We start from the raw sequence: 25528 nt of genomic DNA on the forward strand, positions 1-25528 counted from the left end.
GGCGCTGAGGAGGAAGAAGGGACTTGAGGCGCCCTCTGGCCCACTCGGTTGTCCCCGAGCCGCCTCAGGCCGGCGGGGCCCGCTGAGGGGTGGGAGCGCTGCCCCGGCACGGCGGCCCCAGCACGGCACCCCCGGAACCACAGCCGGGAGCTGCAGCTGCTTCTCCGGTCACTCAGAGATAACACGGCCTTAGCCGAGGTCACGGTGGTGCAGAGCTGTGACTCCTGAGGGGGAAGAATTCATGGCACAAGTGGGTCAGACAGACCCCTCTGAAGGACAGAAAAACGCGTTACTAAATGACCGCCACTGGAACACCGTGTTTTGTTTACTACATCTTGTTTACTCAACACAGCAGGCCAAAATTAAGGTATGCACAGAATTATTAACTGTGATCAGAAAAATTGAGATGTATTTCTGACACAACGCCTTGTTTGCATTTCATTTATTATGTTATGACGAGACATGGTTACATGTAGGGACAGGGGAGAGCAAACTCCTCTAACGTGAACATGTGCACAAGACCAGGGTTTGTCCACAAAGCTTACTGAGACACTGCAGCCACTGAAGAGAACATGCTGGTGGCCTGTCACACAACACAGCTCCCTCTCATGTTTACATGCACGACCAAAACAACTCGGAACCTGCTCCCACAGAAAATACACTTCAAAAGATCAGTCTGTTTCCCCTTTGGCACACAGGGAAGTGCTCATGAGGGAAATACCCAGGCATACACCTGACCATGCCCGTAACAAGTAGTAACAGGAAAGTGCAGGGTAGACATTGTACACAGCCAACCCCTCACGTAGCTGATCAATAAAACCCCAAACAGGCTGGTGCACTCATAGACACAGGGAAGGAAAGTGAAGTGACATTAAAAACTATTGTCTTACATTTTAGAGCCAGCCAGATTCTGAAGCATTTGGGCCAGACTTCTGGACTCTCAGCAAGAACTTGGAACAGCACTTCTGAAACTTGAAGGAAAGCGTGGTGCAGACAGGAAGGAGTAAGAACTATTGCTTTTTGCTAGTTGTAAGTACCATTATCTCATATTAACAACTGAAATAACTCTTTATTTATATTACATTAAGTAGAAGAAACATGTACCAGCCAGAGACACAGACTGCATCACAGGGTGCTCGATGCTCATGATGAAACTAAAATGACCTTTGAGAAAGCACAAACACACTTCTGCAAACACACACCATGACTGTGTTACTGTGTCACAGGGTATGAGACCTCTATGGCTAAGCCATTGCTAGTCAGACAGAAATGCCTGTTTTACAAAATTAGCATTGAAACTATGATTACCCAACAGCACACAGCTGAATTTCACACAAGTGCATATAGCTAAGATCTGTAAAAAAATGAAGGCAGATGTTATGATGCAACAAACAGGACTAAACTTATCAAATACAGGTGCAAAACATTGGTATGACAGAAAAACCCCCACTATTAGAAGAAAGAAGTTTATAAAAATTCAGAACTCGATAAAACTAAAAGCAAGTCCTTTTCATGGGACTGTCCAGTTACAAATAAACTGCAAGGCAATACTGTTTGTTTCTTTCTCTTTTACAAATTCTCTGTTTACAAGAGACAAATTGAAAGGTCCCTTGATTAGTTTTTCTTTGTTGTGTGTCCTTAAACGTCACAGACTTGAGTATGAAAACACGCCTTCTTTCTGGAAGATCTACCAAAGTTTGGGCAGGGAAGGAGATGATTTCACCATGAACGATCCAGGAACTGGATGGGAACAACTGACTTGCTGAACAAATACAAACACCCCCTTCCCTCAGCTGTTGTCACCAACACCATGGCTCAGGCTTCAGCTTATTGCAGTATCAGTAATAGTCTGAAAGTCAGCAGTGCCTGTCCTTGAAACAAGGAATATAAAACATCATTGGGGTACCAGGATATGCTCAGTATAATGGAAGAGAAGCATGAAATATTTTCCCATATTTTGCAGTTAACTTTAAGTAGGAAACACCTTTTTTCACTGACAGCAATAGCAGCCTTAAGGGAGCAGGCAGGTTTCCTGCTCCAAGGCCTGTCTTGGACCACCAGCCACCTGTTTGTGCTTCTCTCCCTTAGCAGGGGATCTGGAACTGCAATTGCATCTAGAATTTCACTAGCCAGGAGCTTTTTGTGGAGTCTGACTCCACAATTGCCCAGCTATCAATCATAGTCTATTTTAACTTTTGTAATAGTGTTCAGGTTTGGCTTTTCACTGCTGCTCCTTCCATGAACAGAAGTCAAGTGCTTTTTAAGAGCAGACTTGTGTTTGAAGTCCATGTCGCAGCAGTGGCACTTGTAGGGCCGGTCCCCGCTGTGGATGTTGAGGTGATCCTGCAGCGTGCTCTTGGCCGTGAAGGTCTTCAAGCACACCATGCACTGGAAGGGCCGGATCCCCATGTGCCCCCGGATGTGCCTGTTGAGATTCTTTTTCTGCGTGAATGTTTTGCCACATTGCAAGCACAGGAAGAGTTTGTGCATTTTCAGATGTCTGAGATAGTTCTCCAGGTGCAGAAAGCCCCTGGGACACTTTGGACACTGGTGCCGCCATGAGCTGCCAGAATCCTCCAGGCTCTGGAACCCATTTGCCCCACTGGAAGTTCCTTCTGGATTGTCACCAACAAAAGCCTGAAAGTGATTTCCTGGCATTTCTGTATTCCTGCTTTCAACTGTAGAGTTTATCAAGGAGTGCTGGGTTTCTGGGAAATACAGATTTGTTTTAGAGGAAGTACAAGGCTGAGGAAAATGATCATTCTCTACATTTGCCACACCCATGGAATCCATTCTGAAGATACAGATTTCATCATCCTTATAGCCGATTTCCACTGTTGATATTTCTGGGGATTTTGTGTCCTTCCTTTCTGACACCAAGCTCTGCGCTGCAGGGTGTGGGCCATCCCCCTCCCCATCTCCATCTCCATCCTCCTGTTTCACGGGGTATTCTTCGTTGTCTGGGCTGTCTTCAGAGATCTCGATTATTTCACAATCTTTATCTAAAACCTCATCCCCACTCCTTAGTTCAGCATCTGAGGAGTGGCACCCCTCAGCAGCCTGGGTTCCGCTCTCCATGGAAGCGTCGATCTCCAAGTACTTGGACAAAGCCTCGGTGCACTTCTCCACGATGTGAACCATCTGCAGGTAACTCGCGGCCGTCAGGTACTTGAGCAGCTCCTTCCTCTTGACTTCCAGCGCGCCCGTGTAGCAGGAGAGCAGCAGCTTCCTGCCCACCTCGGCGCTCTGCAGGATGGTGATCCGCACCTGCCTGGACTGGTTGAGCAGGAACTGATCGCGCATGAAGGTGGAGCAGGCGGCGAAGATCACCTTGTGCCCCTGGAACTCGGTGTCGTTGATGTAGATGGACACGTCGCAGAAGAGGTTCTGCTGCCGCAGGAGGTTCATCTTTTGCAGCACGGCATCGCCCTGCTGCTCGAACTGGAAGTGCAGCACCTCCGAGTCCGCCGCCATGGCGGGGCCCGCGGGCACGGCCGGAGCGTCTGGCCGGGCTCAGCCCACTCCCGCCTCGGGCAGGACCCGCTGTCCCGGGGCTCCCGGGCCGCCCGCCGCCGGCCGCGATCCCGCTCCCCCCGCTCCCCGCCGCTGCCCGCAGCCGGTGCCGCTCCGCCGCCGGTGCCGCAGCGCCCCGGAACAGCTTCCCCGCCCGCCCCTTCCGCCCGCCCGCCCCCGGTGCGCCGTGACCGCGGTGGAAATGAGAGGCGGCGGCAGACAGAGTTAGCAGCACGTTTATTAGAAGACTTGGCACTGCTACAGCGGCTGCCGCTGGGGGAAACCGCACCGGCACCGGGGCGCGCCTCGCCCACCGTTCGGTAGAGGTAGCGACGTGTCCGCCCCCGTAAGGCATCCCGGGGAGCGGCTACCGGGGCTCCTCCTCGCCATCAGCCGGGACGCGCCGGGGGAACGGCGAAGCGCCGGCCCGAACGCCGCCGGGACGAGCTGCTGGCTTCTTCACGGCCACGGGACAACGCCCGGCAGCCGCCGACCCGCCTGCTTTGGTTATCACACGTAGTGTAAGACTTTTGCCCAGTCAGTGAAGAGGTAGCTAATGCTCAGTCCATCGATTATACAATCTCAAAGGAAAGGCGTCCGTCCTGCCTTCTCACCCCTTACCAAGTCGGGAGGCACCACTATGTCTCCCTCTTTGTTTATAAAAATTAACATTTAACGTGACTTTAGAGTTATCCGAACAGTTTCAGTTTGTATCACAATTTGATTCTCCCTCCTCACCTTTATTCTTCCCAGTGACTCCAAAACCATAATCAGCCCCACACAAATAATTTCTACGTTATTTCAACAAAAGTTCAGCGGCAGCTAAGTTTTGCCAAAAAGCTAGGGGAGAGAAAGACTGACACTTCAAATTCATCAGTTACTAACCTGCAAAACATGTCTTCTAAGAGAAAAATAAATTAAGGAAAGACTCATCCCTGATCTATGCAGGAGGCTGTGCAGTTGCAGCACATGCTGCAGGAACACATGCTACACAAGCTATCATCACTCAGAGAAGTGGTGAGCCCAAACCTCTGGCAAACCTAAATTCTAAAATTCCTTCTTCTATATAATATAAATAAATAAAATGCCAACTTAAAAAAATCCTAATATACTGAGGAGTTATTAAAATACTTTTGTAATAGACTTCAGTTATTTTTAGGATATGCAGGAAGTTGTACAGCACATTAAGTTGTGAGACTATCCACTTACCAGCAAATGGTATTCTACACAGTAACACACAGATTATGATAACTGCCATAGTCCTCATCTGAATATGCAGCATCAGTAGCAACAACCAACAGATCTAATCTTTCACTACTCGGGACATTGCAATGAAGACAACATTTTACATACATGGACAATTAAGTTCATCTTACTCTATAACTGAGCTGCCTCTGCATATTCCATTTATCATAATTCTCACTCCATCTTAATCTGTAATTGAGAGAAGCAGCATTAGCCAGATTTTGCTTTTCTATTACCTCTTCTATACTCTTCACTTGCCTTTCCATATAGGGGCAAATTCTCGATGAACTCTACCACCGGTGCACTCTGCATCGGCGTAGTGCCCTCAGAGCTCCAGTGTGTCTGGAGCCACACAGCATCTCCTGCACAAATCTTTTGGTCTGCACCCTTCGCCAGGCCAAAAGCAGACATTAGTAAAAGTCACTTTTCATCCAACAGATGTGTCCATTTTCAGTGAAGAACATCTTCTGCATTTCTGCTTTTTCCTATTTATTTATGCCATGCTCTTGCCAAACACCACAGCAGCCTTTAATTGAGCAGCCCAGCAGTCTTGGCCTTCTCAGCCGTCCAAATCACCACAGCACAGCGTAGACTGAACACCTGTGCATCTTGACCAAATGACTTCTTTTGTTTCTTAGGAAACTCCTTGTCTCTTCGTATCAGCTTCAAGTCACCCACAGCTACTTCAATAAGCTGTATTCTCCTTACAGTAACATTACAGCTTCATAATTTCACAAAAACCAAAACTTTCCAGATAGACAAAACTTTCAATACTGTCCATTTTGCTGCCACGTTTTCCAGCATTTGTGCAGTTGTATTCCTTTCTGTGGCAGAAAACCATTTTCTTTTTTGTGTCCATATTCATATTGCCTTGGATTGTTCACTAGTACCTTACAGCACGTTGACCTGGCTCTGCAAGCTCTTGTTCTATCTTCATTTTGACATAGCACTATAACTTATTTCCATTTAGTGAATAATAGATTATCAAAATGTTTGGACAATACAGAAGATTTTGCCTGAAGACAGAATGCAAGCGTCAGATGCAACTGTCACGGTCAAATTTAGTTCAAAACAACTCTGAAAGTGGGTGGCTTCAAGAGGAAAACAGTTCTTCCCATGCAAACCTATCTTCTACTCCAGCAACCTGAACAATAATTTAAAAGGTCTCAAATAGTTAGACTTTAGGCCTAAATATATTTGCTACAACTTGAAAGATGAATGCCCTGATGTAATTTCCTTTGCTTACTTCATAGCTGTCCATGTAAGAGTTCGTGTAACAGTCAAGTGCAGTAGTTCAAGAACTCAATTGCAAAAACTGATTCACAGAATCACCTTCTTTTTCTACTTCAAAGTATGTGGATTTCTGAAAACGTTCTGCAACATTAACTTGTTTTAACGTCCATCAGTGTAATATCTGCGTAAGGAAGTCCTGACTTCTACACACACAGAACTGAAGAGCAAGACCAACTTTTGATAGTGACATACACAACACTTTTTGCTCTACACACCTTTGGTCATACCTGTTTACATTTTTAACCATACAATAGCAGCCTTTCACCCCCACCCCTCATTCAAACACACCAACAGTACTATGTTTAGGTAGGAAGCATAATCTCAGCCTCACGGCAAACCTTGTGGAAAAGAGCTGCACTGGAAGAAATCCTTATTCCTAACACAAACAGCAGTTCTCTGCCGAGGATCAGCCATTTGATTATTAGTCTATGCTACACTTCAGTACTAACAGTGCTGTTCTACTGGGAATGGTGTGCCTCAGATAAATTAAGCTTCTTTCAGCCTGCCTGGGATACTGATAATTCCACAGCACTTCTGAGAAGCAGCATGGTGTAATCCCAGAATCCCAATTAACATGCCATTCCCGCTACATTTGATGTTTAAGGCGGTATACAAGAGGTATTGCTGAGTACAGTCAATAGCTGATATATTAACCTATAGAAATTGTGCTACCTATACCTCATCCTAGGATCTGTAAAACACTAACGGTCACTTCAAAAAAGTTCAAGAAATCAAAAAAATTTATGTTAAGTTCTTATAGCAGGTATTTTTGTTTAAAGTTAAGTGACACGTGGCCCTTATTAGACATCAAGGAGAGACATACAAGAACTAAGGAAGGAAAAAAGCAAAAAAAAGTCGTGGAGTTGTTACACATTGCAGCTTTAAAAAGATTATTTTCACAGTGTCAAAAGCAGTATTTCTCCACTCCAGCTTTGCTCTAAACCCAACAGCTGTTGTGGTTTGTGATGCAAAACTTACTGAAGATGGAGGATAACTTTTAGCTTTGAAGTGTTTAGTTTGTCTCAGTACATGCACTGGCGAGTGCCCTTTAAAAATCCCAGGTATGCCAGCATAAGAACAGGTCACATTTGCACTCCAGGCACCAGCCTCTCACATTCCAGAGCTGCAATTTATCCTCAGTTTGAACAGCTCTATGCAATGATCAGCTAACCCTGCCAAATCATTTAGGGTTTCATCTTTTCATAATGCATGTTGAGGTTAAAAACCCTGAGAGTTTTTAAGAGAGCATTGATTGGCAGCAGAAGTTTCTTGAAATAGGTTTAGAAAGGGCAAAAAAATGACACAAAAATACTTCATTTCAACTGCAGGAGTCTAGGGGTAAGATCAGAGAAAGGTAATTTTAAGAGGTAAGTTTAAATTTGAGTATATGGAGTGTTTTCAGTTATCCAGTGCCTTTAAAAAAAAATATTGGGTTATCTCACACACTTGTCCTCTTTGCTTTCCTCCATCTGCCCAGCCACAGAGAGGGCTCTAACTGCACAGCAGATGGTTTACTTGCAGCCCACAGCAACAGTCTTTCAAAAGGTGTTAGTCTTGAGTCTCCTAATCAGAGAGAAATGAAACAATTAACCCCTTAATCCACAGTAGAGACATAGACAGAAACCTGAAGGAGGATTGCTATTCACAGAAAATATCAAGTAAGACTAAGAGCGATGGCTGAAGACCTGCCAGGTTTTGCAATCCAACCATCTGTAGCCTTTCAGGGCACACCACTAGTTTAGGGAAGAAGCCAAACCAACGGTTGGCTCCTCTCAGTCACGATCCCTACACAGGGCGAGTTTTAATTGCTTAATTGACGCAGGTACTATCATTTCTTAAACCGAGCACGGCCTGAGGCAGCTTCCCTGCATCCAGTACCTGGCTGGCATCAGCCTGCTGGCAGACCTTACTGTCTGTAGCAGCGCTACACGTGAACGAATCGAAGTCCACCGTTATGTCTTGCACGTTTCTTTCATTGGCATTGTCAAAGCTGTTTTTACCGTGCAGCTGTTTGAGGTGTTTCCTCAGAACGGGCTTATGCGCAAAGACCATGTCACAGTAGTTACACTTGTGGGGCTTGTCCCCACTGTGCAGGTTGAGGTGGTCCTGTAAGGAACACTTCTGAGAGAACGTTTTCCCACAGATCTTACATTGGAATGGTTTGATGCCTGCGTGCACTCTCATGTGCCGGTGGAGATTGCCCTTCTGAGTGAACGTCTTGCCACAGAGCAGACACATGAATAGTTTATGCATCTTTAAGTGGTTAGCATAGTTTTCCAGATGCCGAAATACTCTTGTGCACTTTGGACACTGATGGTGCCACTGGAGGCCTTTGTCTATCCCTCGGTTGTTAGGCCCAAACATATCTTTAGAGGCCAGGATGATGTTATCGCTGCCGGCGTACGAAAGGGCATAGTTGTGGAGGTGGTTTTGCTCTATTTCACTTGCTCTGTTCTCAACAGTGGAGTTGATAAGAAAGTGTTGAGGCTCTGAGGAATGCAGCGCAGTTTGTTCAGAAGAAATAAACTGATTCTGATCCTTCTTATTCCTAACTTCTGATACCTCCCCAATGGACTCCACCTTGATGATCTGGATATCGCCATCCTCCATGTCCATGCTGTCTTCTGAAGGCTGAATACAAGGCGAGTCCTGCTGCAGAGAGTCATCGTCTCCCTGATGCTCCTTCAGCTCAGAAGAGTCGCTTTGCTGTTCGCACTCTTTGCTCTCCAGCGGCTGTTTGGGTTTGATGAACTTCCACAGGGCCTGGGTGCACCGCTCCACAATGTGGCTCATCTGCAGAAAGCTCGCAGCAGTCAGGTAGTTCACCAGCTCCATTTCAGGGAACTCCAGAGTGCCACTGTAGCAAGAGAGAAGCAGCTGCCTCCCCACTTCTGAACTCTGCAGGATGGAGATTTTTACATCTCTGGAGTCGTTCAGTAAGAACTGATCTCTTAAAAAAGGAGAGCCAGCAGCAAAGACAATTTTATGCCCGTGAACTTCAACATCATCTATATGGACCACGACATCACAAAACTTGTTTTCTTCCCTCAGTTTGTTCATTTTCTGTAACATTGAATCTCCATAGTTGTCAAACTTGAAATGAAGAATATCTGATCTTTCTGACATTTTGGCACACCTAAGGAAAAGCAGCAGAGAAAAATCCAAACAATGAGTACTTTTTGTTTTCTAAAACGTAGGTTAGAAAGATTTAAAGTAATAATATAAAGTGGGTGTTTATCAGCCATTATGTTTTTTATCCTAGGTACACACTGAAGTCCATTACAAGTAAGAAAAAATTCAAGTTTATATCTCATATTACAACAACTTTTGCATTTTTTTAATGTAATGAAGCCTGAATATTAAGTGGAGGTGCTATGACGAAAATTCTACTGAAGCAATACTCCTAAAGAGTTATGATGTAAAGGGAAACTCTATTTTCAGCAAGCTTTGGGTTTTGCAGCACTGGGTTGAACACATTAGATTGTCCTTTGAGTTCTCCTGCAGGAGTTGGTTTTTTTTGTGTTGTTTTGGCTTTTCCTAAGATTACAGTAAAAAATCTTCACAATGGCCTCCGCTAGGCTCCCTGTTTTGAATACCTGGGGAATAAAGGAAGCCTTGTGTCTAGTCCTGTTCCTTGGAAGATCACTTCTCTAGGAAGTTTGTTCTTGTTTTGATAGGACTTGGAATGAAGAACAGCAGATCTTCCATAAACCAAATACTGTTCTTTTGTCTTTCAACAGTTGCTTAACAATTTATAAGACTACACTGATTCTGGATGCAATACTGCTCACACAATCCTGCCAAAGCACTAGGATTGCAGGAAGTGAAGAAATAACAGGAGACTAAATGATGCAAGATTTGGTCAGATAAAATTACAAAACAAAGCAAAACTTACACCTCCCAACTATTACAAATACCACATAAAGCTCAAAAGGAAGCTTTGAAGTTTACAGATAAAAGCAGATACTGCTCTCTTGGGGCATGAAGTGTCAGCTGAGTGTACACACAAGAATGGCATTGTGCCCACACGAGACAACTATTCAAAGAATATTTTTGGAAGCATCTGTCAATAATCAGGGCTTTTTCAGTTTGCAGCTCATACAGCATTTGGAGACACGACCTCCTCATTGATCACCCCCATCAAGCATATCTTCCAGTGTATGGCATACAAAAATTAGGATTTCAGAAGGATTTCAGAAGACTTCAAAAACCAGGAACCAGGGAAAGTTTGGAAGCAGGGGGGGCATCGTTCTGCACTACAACCAGTTCCGCTGAACCTGCAGAACCCAGTCTCTCAGTCACCTTCAGCACTGCCTGACCGACCCCATATCTAGGGCTGAAAGCGTAATTTTAAGAGGCAACAGCCTTTGGCAAATATAAACGACAGGAACAGATCATCCTGATAGACCTTCAGTGAATTTTACACATTATCAAACTGGTTCTTTTTGTGTTTTCTCTGGACAGTGATGAGGGAAGTCCAATTGTGGGTCTGTTTTTTCCACCTTGGAAATTCATACGAATGCAGTTAAAGCACCCACGCTAAAGTTACACTGTGCTGTTAACCACAGCTATTCAAGCCATTCAGCCCATCTTTGGCAGATTGCAAGAGCCACATCGTGAGAAACTGTGCATCGAAAAGTTGTGACTTGCCTTAGCACACGTTCAGTTTCAACTACTACTGATCTCCAAGAGAAAAGAGCATTAAATGAATCCCAAACCCGTTATCTCGAGGGGGTGGCAGACCAAGGCAAGCTCCCGTCGGACGCGCAGGGCTCCCCGTTGGAAGCACGTGCTTCCTCGGCCTTTACCGACCGCGGATGGGCCCGGCCCCCGCATCCCGGGAAAAGAATATTCCAGCCCAGCTCAGCCGGGAGCCCGCGCAGCATCCCCTAACAATGTGAACGCGGTGCCCTTTGCGAGAGCGGGAGAAGCCGCTGTCCGCGCCAGGCCCGGCCCCGCGGGAGGAACGGAGGGAAGGGGCAGGTACCTGTAGCGTCGGGCCGCGTCCCCGCGCTGGCACCCGCGGCCGCTCCTGCCTCCGGCTACGGACCTAGAGAGGGGAGGAGACCCGCCGTGAGCCGCCGCCCCAGCGCCGGGCCGGGCCCGGCCGCCCGCCGCGCCCCCCGGGCGGCCCCGCGCCCCGCCGCGCCCCCGGCCGGGCCGGGCCGCCCTCCGAGCGCGGCCTGCGGGGGCAGCGGGAGCCGCGGGCCGCTCCGCGCCGCGCTCCGGGGCCGCCGCCCGCGCCCCGCCGGCCCGCCGGGACCTACAGGCGCCACCGCAGCCCAGCACCGCGACTCGGAACCGCATTGTCCGCCCGCCGGAAGAGCCGCGCCCGGAAGGACCGGCGGGGCCGCCCCTCCGCCCGGTCACGTGGGGCGGCGGCGGCCCAGGCCCGGCACCGGGAGCGGCGGCGGCGGCGGCGGCCGGGGTAGGTGCGGTTCGCGCTGTCCGCCCCGTCCCTGCCGCGCTCCCGCGGCGCTGCCCCGCCGCCGCTCCCTCCCGGTGTGCGGGAGCCGGGGGCCGTCCTGCGCTCCGCTGCCGCCGGGTCCCTCCCTCGCCCCCGGGGCCGTGTCCCTCGCCCGGCGCGGTGCCTCCCCGTCCCCTCTGCCCGCAAGGGCCGCGGCCTTGGCGGCAGCGGGGCCGTGACACCGCCCCGGGTCCCGCAGGGCCGGGCCGAGTCCTGGGGCAGGCGGGGGCGCCGGGCCCGGCCCGTCCTCCCCAGCCGCGGGTGTTGGGGACAGGGACCCCCCGGCTCGGAGCGCGTCCCGGGGCCGCCGGCTTCCCCCGCATCCCACCCCGGGCGGCGCGGGGCTGACACCGAGGGACCGGCCGGGCACCGCTTTCCCTCTCCGTGTCGCGGGGTGTCGGTTGTTGCCTGTCGCTTCCAGGTGGATCCCAAAATGTGGCATTTCGTTGCGTGCAGGAATCTTTATTTGGTTCATGTACCATAAGTTCTGCGTTTTTTGCGGGTTTTATCCTTCTTGTTGTCAAGGAAGTGCTTCTTTCAGTTAAAATGTCCCCAGTAGATAATTTTTAAGGACTGGTTGTGTCTGTTTGGAGTGAAAATTAAGTACAAACAGATTGTGCGAAGTTGGTTTAAAAACACTTATCAGCAAAAATTAAGTGGAAATGGAATTGCTGGAAGTAAAGTTGGTGGTTTATCTCTGTGTAGATTTGCCTGATCGTTTTGGGGGAGAGAAGGAGAAGTAGATAAAGTATTCAGGAGAGGTTTGGAGAGAAGGAAAAGATCATGTGAGAGGTTGGCAGAGGAAAAAGGTTGTGTTTATTTCTTGAATACAGGCTGGAGAACAGGTAGGGCATAGAGGTATGGCTTGATCTGTGTTTCAGATTTTGTTTTACTTACAGGTTCTGTTAAAGCCCAACTCGATAGGATTTCTGAGACTTTTGGCTGCTTAGAAAACATGTTATTACAGGAGTTGCCCGCTGCTGTTTGACTTGCAGAAATGCTGTATTCTTTTTAAAGGCCTCTACTTAAAAGGTCAAGGACCTGAGCAAACTTATTTTTGTGTACACAGTAAACAAATTAACCAGTGGAGCTTGGCATAGGGGTTTCCTTCCAATTTCCAGCCCTAAGTGCAGGCAGTGTTAGTAGCACACACCAAATGTAACTCCTTTTTTCTTGCTTCTTCCACAGCGTATTTTTAAAGCACTCTGGTTGTCTGGTGAGCGTAGCTCCCTGTTAGTGTTTGTATCCTAATGAGAGCAGCTCCAGCAGTACATGGAGCATCTCCCCAGAGTTTGTTTAGCTGCTGGCTACCCTGGCTCCCTCCCAGCCTGCAGCCCTGCTGGGTCCTGGCTGCACGCTCTGAGATGGGGCTGGTGCTGGGGAGCGGCAGCTGCGGCGCGTGGATGAACCGACTGCTCACGGTTAATTCATTCCAGCAGCATTCCTGTGCTGGGCTGGCTGAGGCCGTGTCAGCATTTCTTTTATAAACTGCAGTTTCCCAGGACGGGCTGCTTGTTTCTGGGATGGGGAATTTACTGATTACAAGAGCCTAAAATTAGGGTTTTGTTCTCTGCCAGATAGTTCAAATTCGGATTGAAAGAAAAATCACGTTGGCAATAGCTATCAACCTGTTAAAGATTGTTAACAGAGATTGCATTAGCTTAACTCTTGTGTTTTATCTGATGCCTGGTTTTGCATACAGTGTCTAGTGATTCACTCTTCTTCCTGAGATCTGTGAGGAGAGTGGTGGAATTAGAGACACCATTATCTCCCAATAACAATATCTTTTTTCTTTCTGGCTCTTGAAATTAGTGGAAACATCTGTGCCTGTCAGTGTGTTGTAAAATGAAAGGAAAAGTTAGACTTGTAGTTGTTATTTTTTATTGATTACTCTTTAGTCATCCTAAATCTGTATTTTCACATGCAGTATTCCTCTGGCTTTCCTGCTTCATTTTGAGTGCCAAGGGCTTCTTGTTGCATTTGAGGGTATGTGTTGCACAGGGAAGGTGGGTGAAGGTCTGACATGATTAAGCAGACTAATCATGTGATATGTGAGAAGAAAAAAGATTGCTACTGATTGCTTCTATACTGCTTGGGTTTTTTTTTTTTTTTTCCCAGAGCTGTGATAAAACACAGGCATTGACCTGGAGTGTTTCCAGGGTTTTTTCAGGACTTGCAATGTATTTTAAAACAACAGGTGTGCACCAGGTGAATTGTACAGGTAGAAAAACCCACAGCTGTGCAAGGCTGTAGGAGCTCAGTCTTACAGCATGCTGGGTTCTCTGTTACAGCACAGCTCTGCAAAGTGCTCTGTAAAAGCCTCTGAACTCTGCCACAAATTCCACTGTTCACCCACACTAAGATGCTAATGATGAACACTTGCAAAGCAGAACTTCGTATCTTTAAACTGAACCATACTGGATTTGTTGTTAAACTGAGCATAGAGCCAGAGGAATAGAAACAGAAAATACATTATATTGAGGTATTTCAGCCACCTCAGTGTCTTTTCAGCATGTCACCTTCTCATTTTCCATGATTTTTAACACTATACTTGGTGGTTTCATGTTTTGGAGGATAGAGGATATAAGTTTGTTTTGCATGCCAAGCTTTCTGACTTTGCTTTTTATGGCAAATGAATTACTGCTCTTCAGTAATTTAGTTAATATTGCTGTAGAGTTCTTTATCTAGTGCATTCTGCATCGGATATATTGGAACTTTGTGGAATCACTTTAGGAACTGCAGCTGAGGTAAAAAGCTGAGAAAGATATGAATGGGGAAAAAAACCTTTTCCTCTCTGGTTTGCATACCTATTCTCATGCTTATTCTCTTTTCTGACCTGGAAACCCAGAACTTATTTTTGTGTTGCATTTCCCTGTAAATTCCGTGCTAAGGATGCTACATCTGCTGTTGACTCTCAGGTTGAAGAAGTTCATGCCTGAAATACTGATTTTTCCACTCACCCTCTGTCTTTTTGTGTGGCCATGGCTGTTCTAAGCACCAGGAATTATTATGGGTATTCCTTGGAACTGCAGTGAGCCCAGCTGTAGTTACAAGTGCTGTGCTTCACTTGTTGCACCTGTCCCAGGGCGGCATTCAAGCCCCAGCCTCTTCCAGTGATGTAAAATTGAAGGTTTTCTGGTTTTCCTTTTTGCTATATGCTGTTTGCTTTAAGCTCTTTTAAATTCATTCTGGCAGAACGTTGAAGGAAAACTTTGATCACAAATCAAAGTCAGGTGTCAAATATTTGGGAAAGGGAGGGAAAGTAAAAGATAAATGTTTTATAAATGTGTGTAACTAATCTGAACTTTTGATAGGCTTGCTTTCCAGTTGTTCAAGATTTTAATCGTGGTGAATGGGGTCTCTGCTCTTCCTCTGCACATTATCTTGAGTAGAGAGTGAGGTATAACAGCAGTGAAGGGGAATTTCACAGAGAACCAGAATTTTAAGTAAAATTGAAAGCAGTGACCCAAGAGCCAATCATGCTGACTCTCATTTTGCAACTTCTCCAACAGTTTGTTATGTGAGGAGAGGCCAGAACACCCATTTAATTACACAGATGAGCAAGGAAAGAGGGTGGTAGAAGTTTGCCTCTCTGTTCATGTTTTACCCAGGCACTGTCTCCTGTGGAGCTTAAAGACACCTTCAGGCAAACACTGCTGAATTGTGGTGTAGTTTTGTGTCAGGAGCTAAACTGTGCTGAATTCAAAAGCTCCTATTTATTTATGCTTAAACAGACCAAAGTCTCTTTCCATGATAGGGATGAGATACTGGCTTTCTGAGGGACATCAAACCTTGAGCTCTGTGCTTGGCTGAGGTTTTTGGTGCTGAGCTGTGAGCAGAAAGCTTTGGGTCTCAGACCAATTGCAGGTATTGCTGAAGAGCACTGTCACTGCTGCTGTGTGTTCTTGGGGTTTGATTCCTGAGCCACATGTAATTGCTCTGCTGGTCTTTGATGTGTGCCCTTCTAGGCTGGCCCTTATTTTAATGGGCTTGGAGGCTCTGGTGGGGATTCTGCCATTGTGAGCTTTCTGACTCAGGGAAAATGATCCATGTAGGAGCCTCTATGGAACAAACTGATAGCCAGGAACGGAGGAAATTAAATCCATGCAAAGCAAAGTGTGAGGATATAGAAATTTTGGTTAACTTCAGGCAATATTTTAATATTTGAAGATTACTTTTGCACCTCGAGTGTTTGAGCATTAATGCAATGAACCCCTGTGGCTGATTCCAGCACAGCTGGGTGTCTGAGCTTTGCTTGCTGCTACATCAAAAGCTTCTCTTGGTTGCCTGCTCCACTGTCCCCTTTCCTGTGCTCTCCTATCTTGTGTAATTTCATGAGACTTCACTGTTAGGCTGGCAGAGTTGGCTGGTTGGGACGTCCTGGTGTTGCAATTGTGTTGTGACACTGCTGTGGGGTTGGCTGGGCTGGCTGTGGCCCAGGATCCACGTGGGGTTTGTTTACACCTCCCTAGGACACACAGGAGCTGGTAAAGCGCAGGAAGCTTTTTATTGAGCTGAAGGTGATGTTGGGGAGAGGTGTCACATTGAAACACTTGGGAAATAGGAGAAATTAGCACTTCAAGACAGACAGACTATACCAAAATAAAGTGCTAAAGTGAACCTTGCCTGGATGATCTTTACAGCTGGTTGTGATCAAAGCCTGCTCCTCTACTCCTGCTGTCAGTGTGGAAGATGAGTTTGCTCTGTTTGAATGAAAACAGTAAAGCCAAAGGGGTATATAGTGTTTGATGCTTATTTTTAGTCTGTGTTTCAAGATCTTTGATTTAGGTATTTTCAGAGATCTGTGTCTATATAGATGGTGCAATATGGAACTTCTATAGAAATGTTTTAAAATGAATTCTTAAAACAAAGGCAGCTTTAACAGTAAGAATTCTGCCCTACCTTTGAGATACTTGTGAGTAATACCAGTGTGTAGAACTTCTCAAAATGCCTACATTTACCAGGCAGTAATTCCCACTGGTAGTCAGTGGATCCTAAAATGGTTTTGAAAAGGATATCTAAGTACCACACATGATTTTGAAAATAAATCAAATAATCACAGGTGCGTTGTCATTCATGAACAAACCACATCCATTCTTCCTCTTACACTCTGCTTCAGTTCTCTGAAACATGTTGCAGGATCACTAAGTGATGAGATTGGTAATTGGTTAGAAGTTGTCCTCCTGGCAGACTTCATGTTGTATTGGTGGTAGTGGGGAGGGCATTGATAGGAATAAAAGCAGGCTTTGCTATTTCTGGTGCATTGTTCTGGTTCAGGCAGGAATGCTGTGGGCTGTGCCAGGTCTCTGTTGTTTGGCTGTGCTGTTGGAAGCCAGGTTGGGATGGTGCTTCCAGGTTGGAAGGCAAAACTGGAGGCTGAAAAAGCATTTGAGTTTGATTATGTTTGGGAGTTTGTAAAGACCCAGGCCTTTGAGATAAGGGTATATTTGGGTATCTGAGAAATTTAATCACCCATTTTTATCACAGCAGTCTGTTTTGAGCCATGGATTCTGGGAATCTGTGCTGTAGAGTTCAAGGTGTGCAGCTGAACTTCACCTTTTGTTCCTTTCTTCAAATGCCTCTCAGTGCCAGTTCCAGCTTTTTAAAATCCTCTGTTGGCTCTGCTTCTCAGTACTGAGCCAGCCTACGCTGTTCTTCCTGCTTCTTGGAAGTCTTTGCTTTTATTGCTCCTTATAGTACAGAAAATTCAGTGTAGATTCATAAACTGCTCCATGTCCCAAGGTTTCAGAGCAAAATATCAGGAGTTAGGTCAAACTCTTGCTTGGGGGAAAAGAACGTGGCTGCAGCATACAGTGAGCTCTGATAAATAAAAGTAATTTTTGTGTGAACATAGGTGAAGGCAGGTATTAATTGAAGGAAGTAAATGGACTTTATTTTGCTGGCCTTAATTGTCAGCAAGTGGAGTGTATGTATGGAGGGCCCTATTTTGTGTGATGTGTAGAAAGTGGTGACTGACATAACCATGAAATACTGCAGAGAGTTTTGTTAACTTCCCTTTTGTGAGCTGTGGAAAGCAGTGCTGTGATAGCATGTGCTGCTTAGCAAGATGAGGGCAGGACTTTGAGTGTGCACTGAGAGAGGAGTTGGAGCTTGGTTGTGCTGTCAGATGAGTTAGTTTTTATAATTCGTCAGCAGGTTTCTGAAAAGAAACATTTGAGCATTTAGCATGAAGTTTTATATAAGTATTTTTATGATTTTTGTTTTTCAGGAGTTTATAACATATTTAATCTCATTCATGAATCGAACTTCCTTTTTAAGTCATGGATGACAAGGCTTCTGTTGGAAAAATCAGTGTCTCTTCAGACTCGGTATCCACTCTTAACAGTGAAGATTTTGTCTTGGTTTCCAGGCAAGGGGATGAAACACCATCTACAAATAATGGTAGTGATGATGAAAAAACAGGACTGAAGGTAAGAACCAATAACCTGAGTTTGTTCCCTGTTCTTCTAAATCAAACTAACCATAGAGAGCTTAAAGAGGGACTTCTTTGTTGTGGAAAACTTGACGGAAGGGAGAACGTTTTCAAGAACCAGTTTTGTCAGTAATTTCTTCACTGCTGATGTCAGAAGTGGTAATTAGGTTTTGAATAAGAGCTCTCTCCATCACTAGGTGTGGGTTTTTTCCCACTTTGCAGAATTCTTCCTAAAGTGCTTAGGAGGAAACAGGCTGATTGTCAAGAACGTGGAACTGTGATTTTTTCACAGCTTTCAGGTGGAAAGCAATATTAGCATACATGGATTTGACTGTATCTGTTAATTCAAAGATACACTGAAGTTTTCCCCAATGTGAAATGTTCTCTTTAAGAAACGTAGAAGAGTGGTTATAACTAACAACTTGGCATGAATCAGAGAACACAAGCTCTCTGTGAAAGGCTTGTGAGAGCTGGAAGGGCACTGGCATCTTCTCACTTGTAAAAGTGCTGTTCTGAAAAGAGACCCTTGACACCCTCTACTTTTTTTTTTGCTACTTAGAGCAACATTCATTCCAATTTGTATTTCAGCAGTTTTTAAGAAAAGTGGCACAAGTAAGGTAATCACTCCAAATTCCATCACTTTGTGTTGAAAACTGGATCTTCCCTAGAGTGAGTTGAGTTAATGTGTTCTTTTGGGAGATGGAAAGAGATATTCCACCATTGGAAGAAACTGATGTCTGTCTGCAGCTGCATCTCTGTCTTTAAAGATGATAAGAAATCCTGTGTTCTGCCTGTTGGACTGGATGCTCCTCTTTTCCCTTGCAGTAGTTGTAACAGAGACTTTATCGAACATTTCTTGATGCTTTTGCTCTTCTTGCTTTTACCTCCCAACTGCTTTGTTTGTTTTTCTTGTATTCCTTTGAGTCTGGGGCAAGACATTCTGTTATAGTGGCTCTTTTCTCTTGCTTAAGACTTCAAATAAATTCTATCAGTTAAGAGTCTCAAAACTGATCTTTTGCTTAATCTGGCAAAAAAGTTCATGTACGTTTTATGGTGGTTGTAGAAGGTATCACTTTGCATCATAGAATAGTCTAAAAAACATGAACATTTCTTGAGCATGGAGCCTGGTGATCTGTGAAACCTGCTGTAAGGCTGTGGCCTCATGCTTGTCTTTCTTAATGCTGCAAATACCAGCAGCATCAAGATCAGGATCAGCATCAATACTTAGGAATTCAGAGTAGTCTCACAGTGGTACTTACCTTGAGAATGCTTCTGTGGCAGTGTCTGTAATCAGCTCCTGAAGCATCGTTTGAGAGCCCAGAAGACTTAAGTCAACCAGCTTCTCTGTTCCATCCTGTTATCCCCAACGAAAATTTGGAGGCATGAAGTGTCATAGTCTGCAACAGTTCTTGCTCCACATGGGAGCTATTTGTATCACTGTTTGCCTCCAAAGTGGTTTATGAAATGCTGGCTGCAGGTGTGCTGTTTCTCTTGATGAGGAAGGAAGAACATGAGCTCTGCTGCCTCCTGATCATCAGTTGTAAAATTAAATTATGCTGTTCTCTAGTTTGGCACTGAATGCCACAGAGCTTTGCAGGTCTTAAGCTTCTTTATGAATTTGGAGCCTGGACTGAGCACAAGCCTTGAACAAAGTGATTCACCTTGAACCTTTCAGTGTTCCAGTGTGGAGAGCATGTGCTGTTGGTTATTGGCTGCAGTCTGAGTGATTAATGGCAATTTTCTGTCTTAAACAAGAAATACAGTTTGCCTGCTGTCTCTGCTTTCTAGTGTTGTTCCTGTGTCTGCTTGTGCCCACTGGCAGTGGGACTGGGCTGGGTTTAGGAAAGCTTTGCTGCTGGAGCACAGTGTGGAGCAGGAGTTCTGAGTTCCCCGGCACAGCGAGACCTCTCCCAGCAGAGGTGGCAGCACATGCGTCAGGAGAGGGGAATAAATCACAGTTCTGATAAATCCCCTGGTGTGCTAAGGGGAGTTTCCTACCTCCAAGTAGCAAATTTCTACTTCCTCTTAAGTAGAAGTCCCTCCTACTTAACCTTAGTTAAAGATGAAGTAAAATCAGTTTTGAGTTCAGTGAGAAATGGGCAGAGCCATGATCAGGGTAGCGGTTTCTTTGCTCAGCCTCAAGCCCTGCTCAGGTGCAGCTGTTACTGTTCCCTCCTGCCCTTGGTTATGCCAGGCTGGCTCTGGTTTTGGGGCTGTAGTTGGGGTTGGGTTTCAGGCACATTTACACCTTTGTGTGCCCTGTTCCCCTGATGTGGGGAATCCAAATGGGTGCATAAGAACCTTTAGTTGATGTGAAGTTAACCTTGGTTTGTGTTTTAGGCCTCGGTGTGCAGGCAGCTGGTTTGTTGCACTTAATTTTTGGGGCTATGAGAACAGCAGGGCTCTTCTAGTCCAGAAGTGTGGTTACTGTGCCTTTTAAAATTCTTTTTGAGGGTAGTCTGGGCTAAGAAGGAAAACTTTCTTGGAGAAATTAGTTAAAATTGCTTTTTAAATGGGGTTTTGATGATGATGTTTTAGAATATCTATGAGATGGGTTTTTTATTTTTACATGCCTATTTTCTGTAAGCAACTTGAATTTGTGTTTTACCTGTCACTACTATTTTTGGGAAATTTTATTTTCAAGATCATGTTTTATAGATGTAACATCTAGATATGTTATTCATACTGATTATTTTACCAAATAGAGTAGATTGCAGTTCAGATTTTTTTGGCTTTTAATCTTGATAGAATAGAACATTTTTCATGTGCATGTTATATTAATACCAATACAACATGTAGTTCTCACTGGATATGAATTTTTCACCTTCCTTTCCCAAACCAAAGTCTGTTGACTGTGAGGAAAGCTGTATCAGATGCAGTTTTTTACCAGAATGAATTTTAACTTCAGATTTCATAGAGAACAGGCTCTGTAAACTAGAAGTTACTCTAGGTTTTTTGATATATAGCCTTTGAAGGGACTGACAGGACACTATAATTAATTAATTCTATTTTGTTGCAAAACATATAAACTCCATACAGTAAAGGAACATGGTGCATCTTCCATCATCATCATCATCCATCATCATCTTTCTGATGATTGTATGCAAAGACTTGAATAATAAACATGATGCTTGAAAGCCTTCTGCCTTTGATGACCCCATGCTTGTGCAAGATTTTTCCACAATGAATCACGGAAATTAATACTAAAATTGTTGGGAGGAAAATAGCAATATGTGGATTTCTGTGACTAGTTGCAGGTTACAGCTGCCTCCCCCTGTGGGTGTACAGCTGAGCAAGGCAGTTATGCTGTCCTGCTCCTGGCAGGTGATCACAGCACAGGAGTGTATTTTAATCTGTACAAAAAGTGACATTCTGTTTGTGGCAATTTCAAGAGCATAAATGTCTCTTATTGTTTAGATTCTGTGGTAAAAACAGTCACTAGATTATTATTTTTTGGGCTAGTTGAATAGTTTGGTTTTTAGTAGCTGGTCAGTGAGTTTACAGAGAGGTGAGAATATGGAAGTGCTCCTAGGTTGAGTTTTGGTGTCAGCAGGAATAACCAGCAGCAGCTGCAGAAGTGTTAGAAGCAAGTGTCATTTGCTGATGGCATCTGGTAAATACTCTACAAATTCAATCACTTCCCTATTAACTGCAGAGAAATGGACAGAGTTTCCTTAGAACCAGTATCTGAGAGCTTCCTGAAATGAATGCCTTCATTCCCTTTCCACTTCAGGACCTTATTTCACACTGTTGAGGGGGCTTCATGCTTTCATGTTGACTTCAATGAGCTCAAAGTCAGACTGCAGCTGAGCGTTGGGAAACAAAGCAAAGCTGTTGCTTCTCCTCAGCATGATGGCATAATCTTGTTCCAGATGCTTCTCTTCCTGTGAAACCTTTCTATCTTGCCCATAAAGCACATAACATATTTAATTACATTTATCCCTTTCTGGTGTTAATCTGAGAATTGTTATAGCCCATACTGTGGACATCTGTAAGTTTCTCTGTCAAAGGTAGTCTTTGTAGTTAGTGATTAAAGACTGGTTTAAAAGTAATCTCCCCGCTATTTCTAGTGCTAGAAAATTCCTGCTTTGAGCTTGTAGATTTGTTAGAGCAGGGAGGATATAATCCATGCTGGTGAGCGCTTGCACCCTGCAGTTTGTGTTTATGGTTGTAACTGTGTTAAATTTGTTGACTGCTGCTTTGACTGGTAAATAAAAAGCAATATGAATGACCCGGTGCCTGAGGGGTGTTTTTTGTTGTTTGAACAGTCTTTTCTTCTTTTTTGTGTCCCAACTCTGTGACTCTCAGATTGTGGGGAATGGAAGTGAGCAGCAGCTGCAGCGGGAGCTGGAAGACGTGCTGATGGATCCACCCATGGAGGATCAGGGCAGTGACCGGGACCTTGGAGAAGTCAGAACTGGTGGAGATGGGGAAGAACCTGTTGTCCTTGAAGCGTCAGCATCCTCTACCATTAACCCAGTGTCGGTGGCAGGACTCCAGAAACCAGAAATGAGCTTGCCAGTGAAACCATCCCAAGGAGGTTAGAAAAAAAAAAAGGGGAGGAATGCCTGGTAGTATCTTATGAACTTGTTTTTTGTGGGGAAAGTAAAGAGAATTTAGGTACACATGTGGCCAGTAGCCTTTCCCCATGTCTCACATTATAGTCACTTAGTGCAGTAAATTCCAGGTTATGTATGTGATGCAGGAGTTAATATCTGCTGAACTGTCCTGTATTCTGAAAACACTGCTATACCAGCCCTGAGATGTGTGCACAAATATTGAACTTACTCGCCTGGCTGTATAAAATACAAGTACAGGGCTTTCCTATAGTGTTTTGACCTGGCCTGGCTTTTCTGTTCTCAGCCTCTCTTGTCTCCTATTCAGTGGGCAGCCAGTGTCTGACAGTCAGTGTCAGCAGCAGTGTCTGACCCTTCCCTTGCCGTGCCCTGCCTTGTTTCTGACGTTCCCCCTGCTGTGCTGCCCTAGACTGTGAGGATTTGAGCCCCTTCACTCCTGTGACAGACGAGGACAGCGTGGTGTTCAGCAAGCTGACCTACCTGGGCTGTGCCTCGGTGAACGCGCCGCGCAGCGAGGTGGAGGCGCTGCGCATGATGTCCATCCTGCGGGGCCAGTGCCAGATCTCCCTGGACGTCACCCTGTCCGTGCCCAACGTCTCCGAAGGGACCGTGAGGTACGGGGATTGCTGCTCTGGGGCTCTGCCTTCAGCTTGGCTCCTTTGGAAAGCAAGCAAGCTGATGGTTTACCTGCAGGAGACTTGAGCAGCTTGGATTTTCTTTAGTGGGAGAAGTGGGTTTTACAGACATCTGTGTAAAGGAGTCCTTTGAATTTGTTTACCAAACATTCTACCAAAATGTACTGTGATCATCCAAGCTATCACCAAAGCCATAGTGGGATTGGTTATTGACAAACACTTTGGAAATAGCCTGGAAAGTAGTTTGGAAAATGTCTGATACACAAGGCCTGACAGAGGTGGGGAAATTATTGGTGGAAACATTTGTGGCATTGTATGTTTTTGTGTTGTTCAATTTAAACATCATTATGGTGGTCATGCTTTGTAGTAAATGACAGGATCTAGCTTTTGTGGTGTGCTTCTCTAGGAGGTATGAAATTGTTAAAGCTTGCAAGTTATGTCTGGCTGAAATAATTCTTCTAAAGGTGCAAGCTCGCTTTTTTTCCCCTCTCTCTATTTTAACAGACTTTTAGATCCTCAGACAAACACAGAAATAGCAAATTATCCAATCTATAAAATCCTTTTCTGTGTACGAGGGCATGATGGGACCCCTGAAAGTGATTGCTTTGCTTTCACTGAAAGCCACTACAATGCAGAACTCTTCAGGATTCATGTCTTCCGATGTGAAATCCAAGAGGCTGTAAGTGCAAGCTTTTTGTCAAATGATATTACGTACATGTAAATGTTATTATGAAATTTAAAGGAAGTTTTTCAGGCACTTTAAGTAATGTAATTCATCCATCAGCAAACCTTAGTTATGGGATAAGAATGCACAGTTAACAGTTTATCCTAAGAAGTGCAGAAAAAGTTAATTAGATGCTAAAATGGAATTATTTTCATACACTTTGTTGTGAATTAGTGAAAATGCGAGGTGGTTTCAGCTGCTGTTTGTCGCTCTGGCTGCAGGTGAGCCGAATCCTGTACAGCTTTGCCACTGCCTTCCGGCGCTCTGCCAAACAGACCCCGCTCTCAGCCACTGCCACCCCCCAGACTCCTGACAGCGACATCTTCACCTTCTCCGTGTCTCTGGAAATCAAAGAGGATGATGGGAAAGGTTATTTCAGGTAGAGATTCTTTTTTTGTGCAGTGTATGATTCTGTTGGAAAGTGAGTGAATAGAGAGTGTGAGGCTGAGGTGGTCCCTGAATTCCCTTTTTGAGAGTTTCCTGTTCTAGTTTAAATGAATCCCAGGTGTAAGGAGCTGCAGCAGTCTGATGCTGGGTTTGCTATATGCAAGGAATGCAGCTAAATTGAGAATACTTTTTTTTCTTTCCTGATGAATAACAGTGCAGTTCCCAAAGACAAGGACAGGCAATGCTTCAAGCTCCGCCAAGGGATTGATAAGAAGATTGTGATTTATGTGCAACAGACAACGAATAAAGAACTTGCTATTGAAAGGTAATGTCATCAACTTTTAAAAGACTCTTTATCTGTATTTTGCCTCATTGAGGGAGCAGGTTAGTAATTATTCTGTGATTTAGTGCCATACTTCTCTTGAGGATGAAGTGGAACATACCTGTGTGGGCCAAAAATATCTGTGAAAAGGCCAAAATAAAATCATAAAAGAGGTCCTTGTGTTTCATCTGATCCTTGTCCCTACTGAAGGGTAAATTCTATGCAAATATGTCTAAAAAACCCAAAAAAGCCACCAAAGGAAGGGCAGAAGACTGCAGGCCAAGTGTTGTTGTGGTAGAAGGAACCCTTGTTAGCAGTGACTTTATTAGACTGTTCTGTAAAACAAAGGTAATGGAACAATTTCCAGGCTATAAACTGGGTAAAATCATCTTGTAAATATGATCCCGAAATCTTGCTTGACGTTTTTGATGTTGGCTTGACATTGTTTTGCTGGATATGCTTGATGCTGCATTCAAATGTCAAGGTTTGTTGATGTTTATCAGTGGATTCATGGGCTGTTTGTGATGTATGACAACAGATACTTAGATAAGAAATGTTAATGGTTTGTTGATGAGCATGTTCAAGTTTTGCAGTTACATTTTTTTCCTGACTTTGCAGATGTTTTGGCCTTCTCCTTAGCCGTGGGAAAGACGTTCGGAGTGGTGACATGCACCTTCTGGATTTGGTAAGGATCTTTTTAACAAAACTCAGTAAGAACTTGGGTTATGATTGTGCATGATGTCAGGATGGACAGGGAACACTTCTGCAGTTGTTGATGGGAGTTGATGGTGTAGGTTCCACTGCTGAGGGTGAGGCTCTGGGCAGTTGAGTTCAATCCCTGCCTCTGCTGCTCAGTTAGACGTGACCTGGTGCTTGGTCAGGGGACTTGCCCAGTTTTACAGTCAGTCATGACTGTTCTCATCCAGGGGCCA

General features: G+C 45.0%; 3 protein-coding genes across 5 annotated transcripts in view; 1 reads left to right on the plus strand and 2 right to left on the minus strand.

Moving 5' to 3' along the window:
- The first annotated feature begins 183 nt into the window (after window positions 1-183).
- RABGAP1 (RAB GTPase activating protein 1) overlaps window positions 184-25528 on the plus strand; it is a 72666-nt gene continuing 47321 nt past the window's right edge. Inside the window, exons 1-9 of one of the 3 annotated variants that reach the window (XM_063174440.1) lie at window positions 184-367; window positions 898-1029; window positions 17748-17949; window positions 22260-22491; window positions 22938-23142; window positions 23668-23842; window positions 24109-24266; window positions 24489-24599; window positions 25215-25281. In XM_063174440.1, coding sequence (XP_063030510.1) covers window positions 17800-17949; window positions 22260-22491; window positions 22938-23142; window positions 23668-23842; window positions 24109-24266; window positions 24489-24599; window positions 25215-25281 — 1098 coding nt within the window. In that variant the 5' untranslated portion in view covers window positions 184-367; window positions 898-1029; window positions 17748-17799. Of the gene's footprint in view, window positions 368-897; window positions 1030-11423; window positions 11480-11919; window positions 11940-17747; window positions 17950-22259; window positions 22492-22937; window positions 23143-23667; window positions 23843-24108; window positions 24267-24488; window positions 24600-25214; window positions 25282-25528 lie in introns of those variants that run through there. The other 2 variants (XM_063174441.1, XM_063174442.1) reach the window with 2 other exon arrangements.
- ZBTB6 (zinc finger and BTB domain containing 6) lies at window positions 1050-3544 on the minus strand. Its single transcript, XM_063174460.1, has one exon. The coding sequence runs from the start codon at window positions 3472-3474 to the stop codon at window positions 2173-2175; it is 1302 nt and encodes a 433-aa protein (XP_063030530.1). The 5' UTR covers window positions 3475-3544; the 3' UTR covers window positions 1050-2172.
- ZBTB26 (zinc finger and BTB domain containing 26) lies at window positions 3731-11123 on the minus strand. Its single transcript, XM_063174409.1, has 2 exons — window positions 11039-11123; window positions 3731-9187 (listed from the first exon to the last, which is right to left on the minus strand). The coding sequence occupies exon 2, from the start codon at window positions 9175-9177 to the stop codon at window positions 7861-7863; it is 1317 nt and encodes a 438-aa protein (XP_063030479.1). The 5' UTR covers window positions 9178-9187; window positions 11039-11123; the 3' UTR covers window positions 3731-7860.

The sequence above is a fragment of the Melospiza melodia genome, chromosome 22 (assembly GCF_035770615.1).
Source record: "Melospiza melodia melodia isolate bMelMel2 chromosome 22, bMelMel2.pri, whole genome shotgun sequence".
NCBI lineage: Eukaryota > Metazoa > Chordata > Aves > Passeriformes > Passerellidae > Melospiza > Melospiza melodia.

Excerpts from the sequence above, each read along its gene's own strand:
- ZBTB6 (XM_063174460.1), bottom strand. The coding sequence starts at position 3,474 with ATGGCGGCGGACTCGGAGGTGCTGCACTTCCAGTTCGAGCAGCAGGGC.
- ZBTB26 (XM_063174409.1), bottom strand. The coding sequence starts at position 9,177 with ATGTCAGAAAGATCAGATATTCTTCATTTCAAGTTTGACAACTATGGA.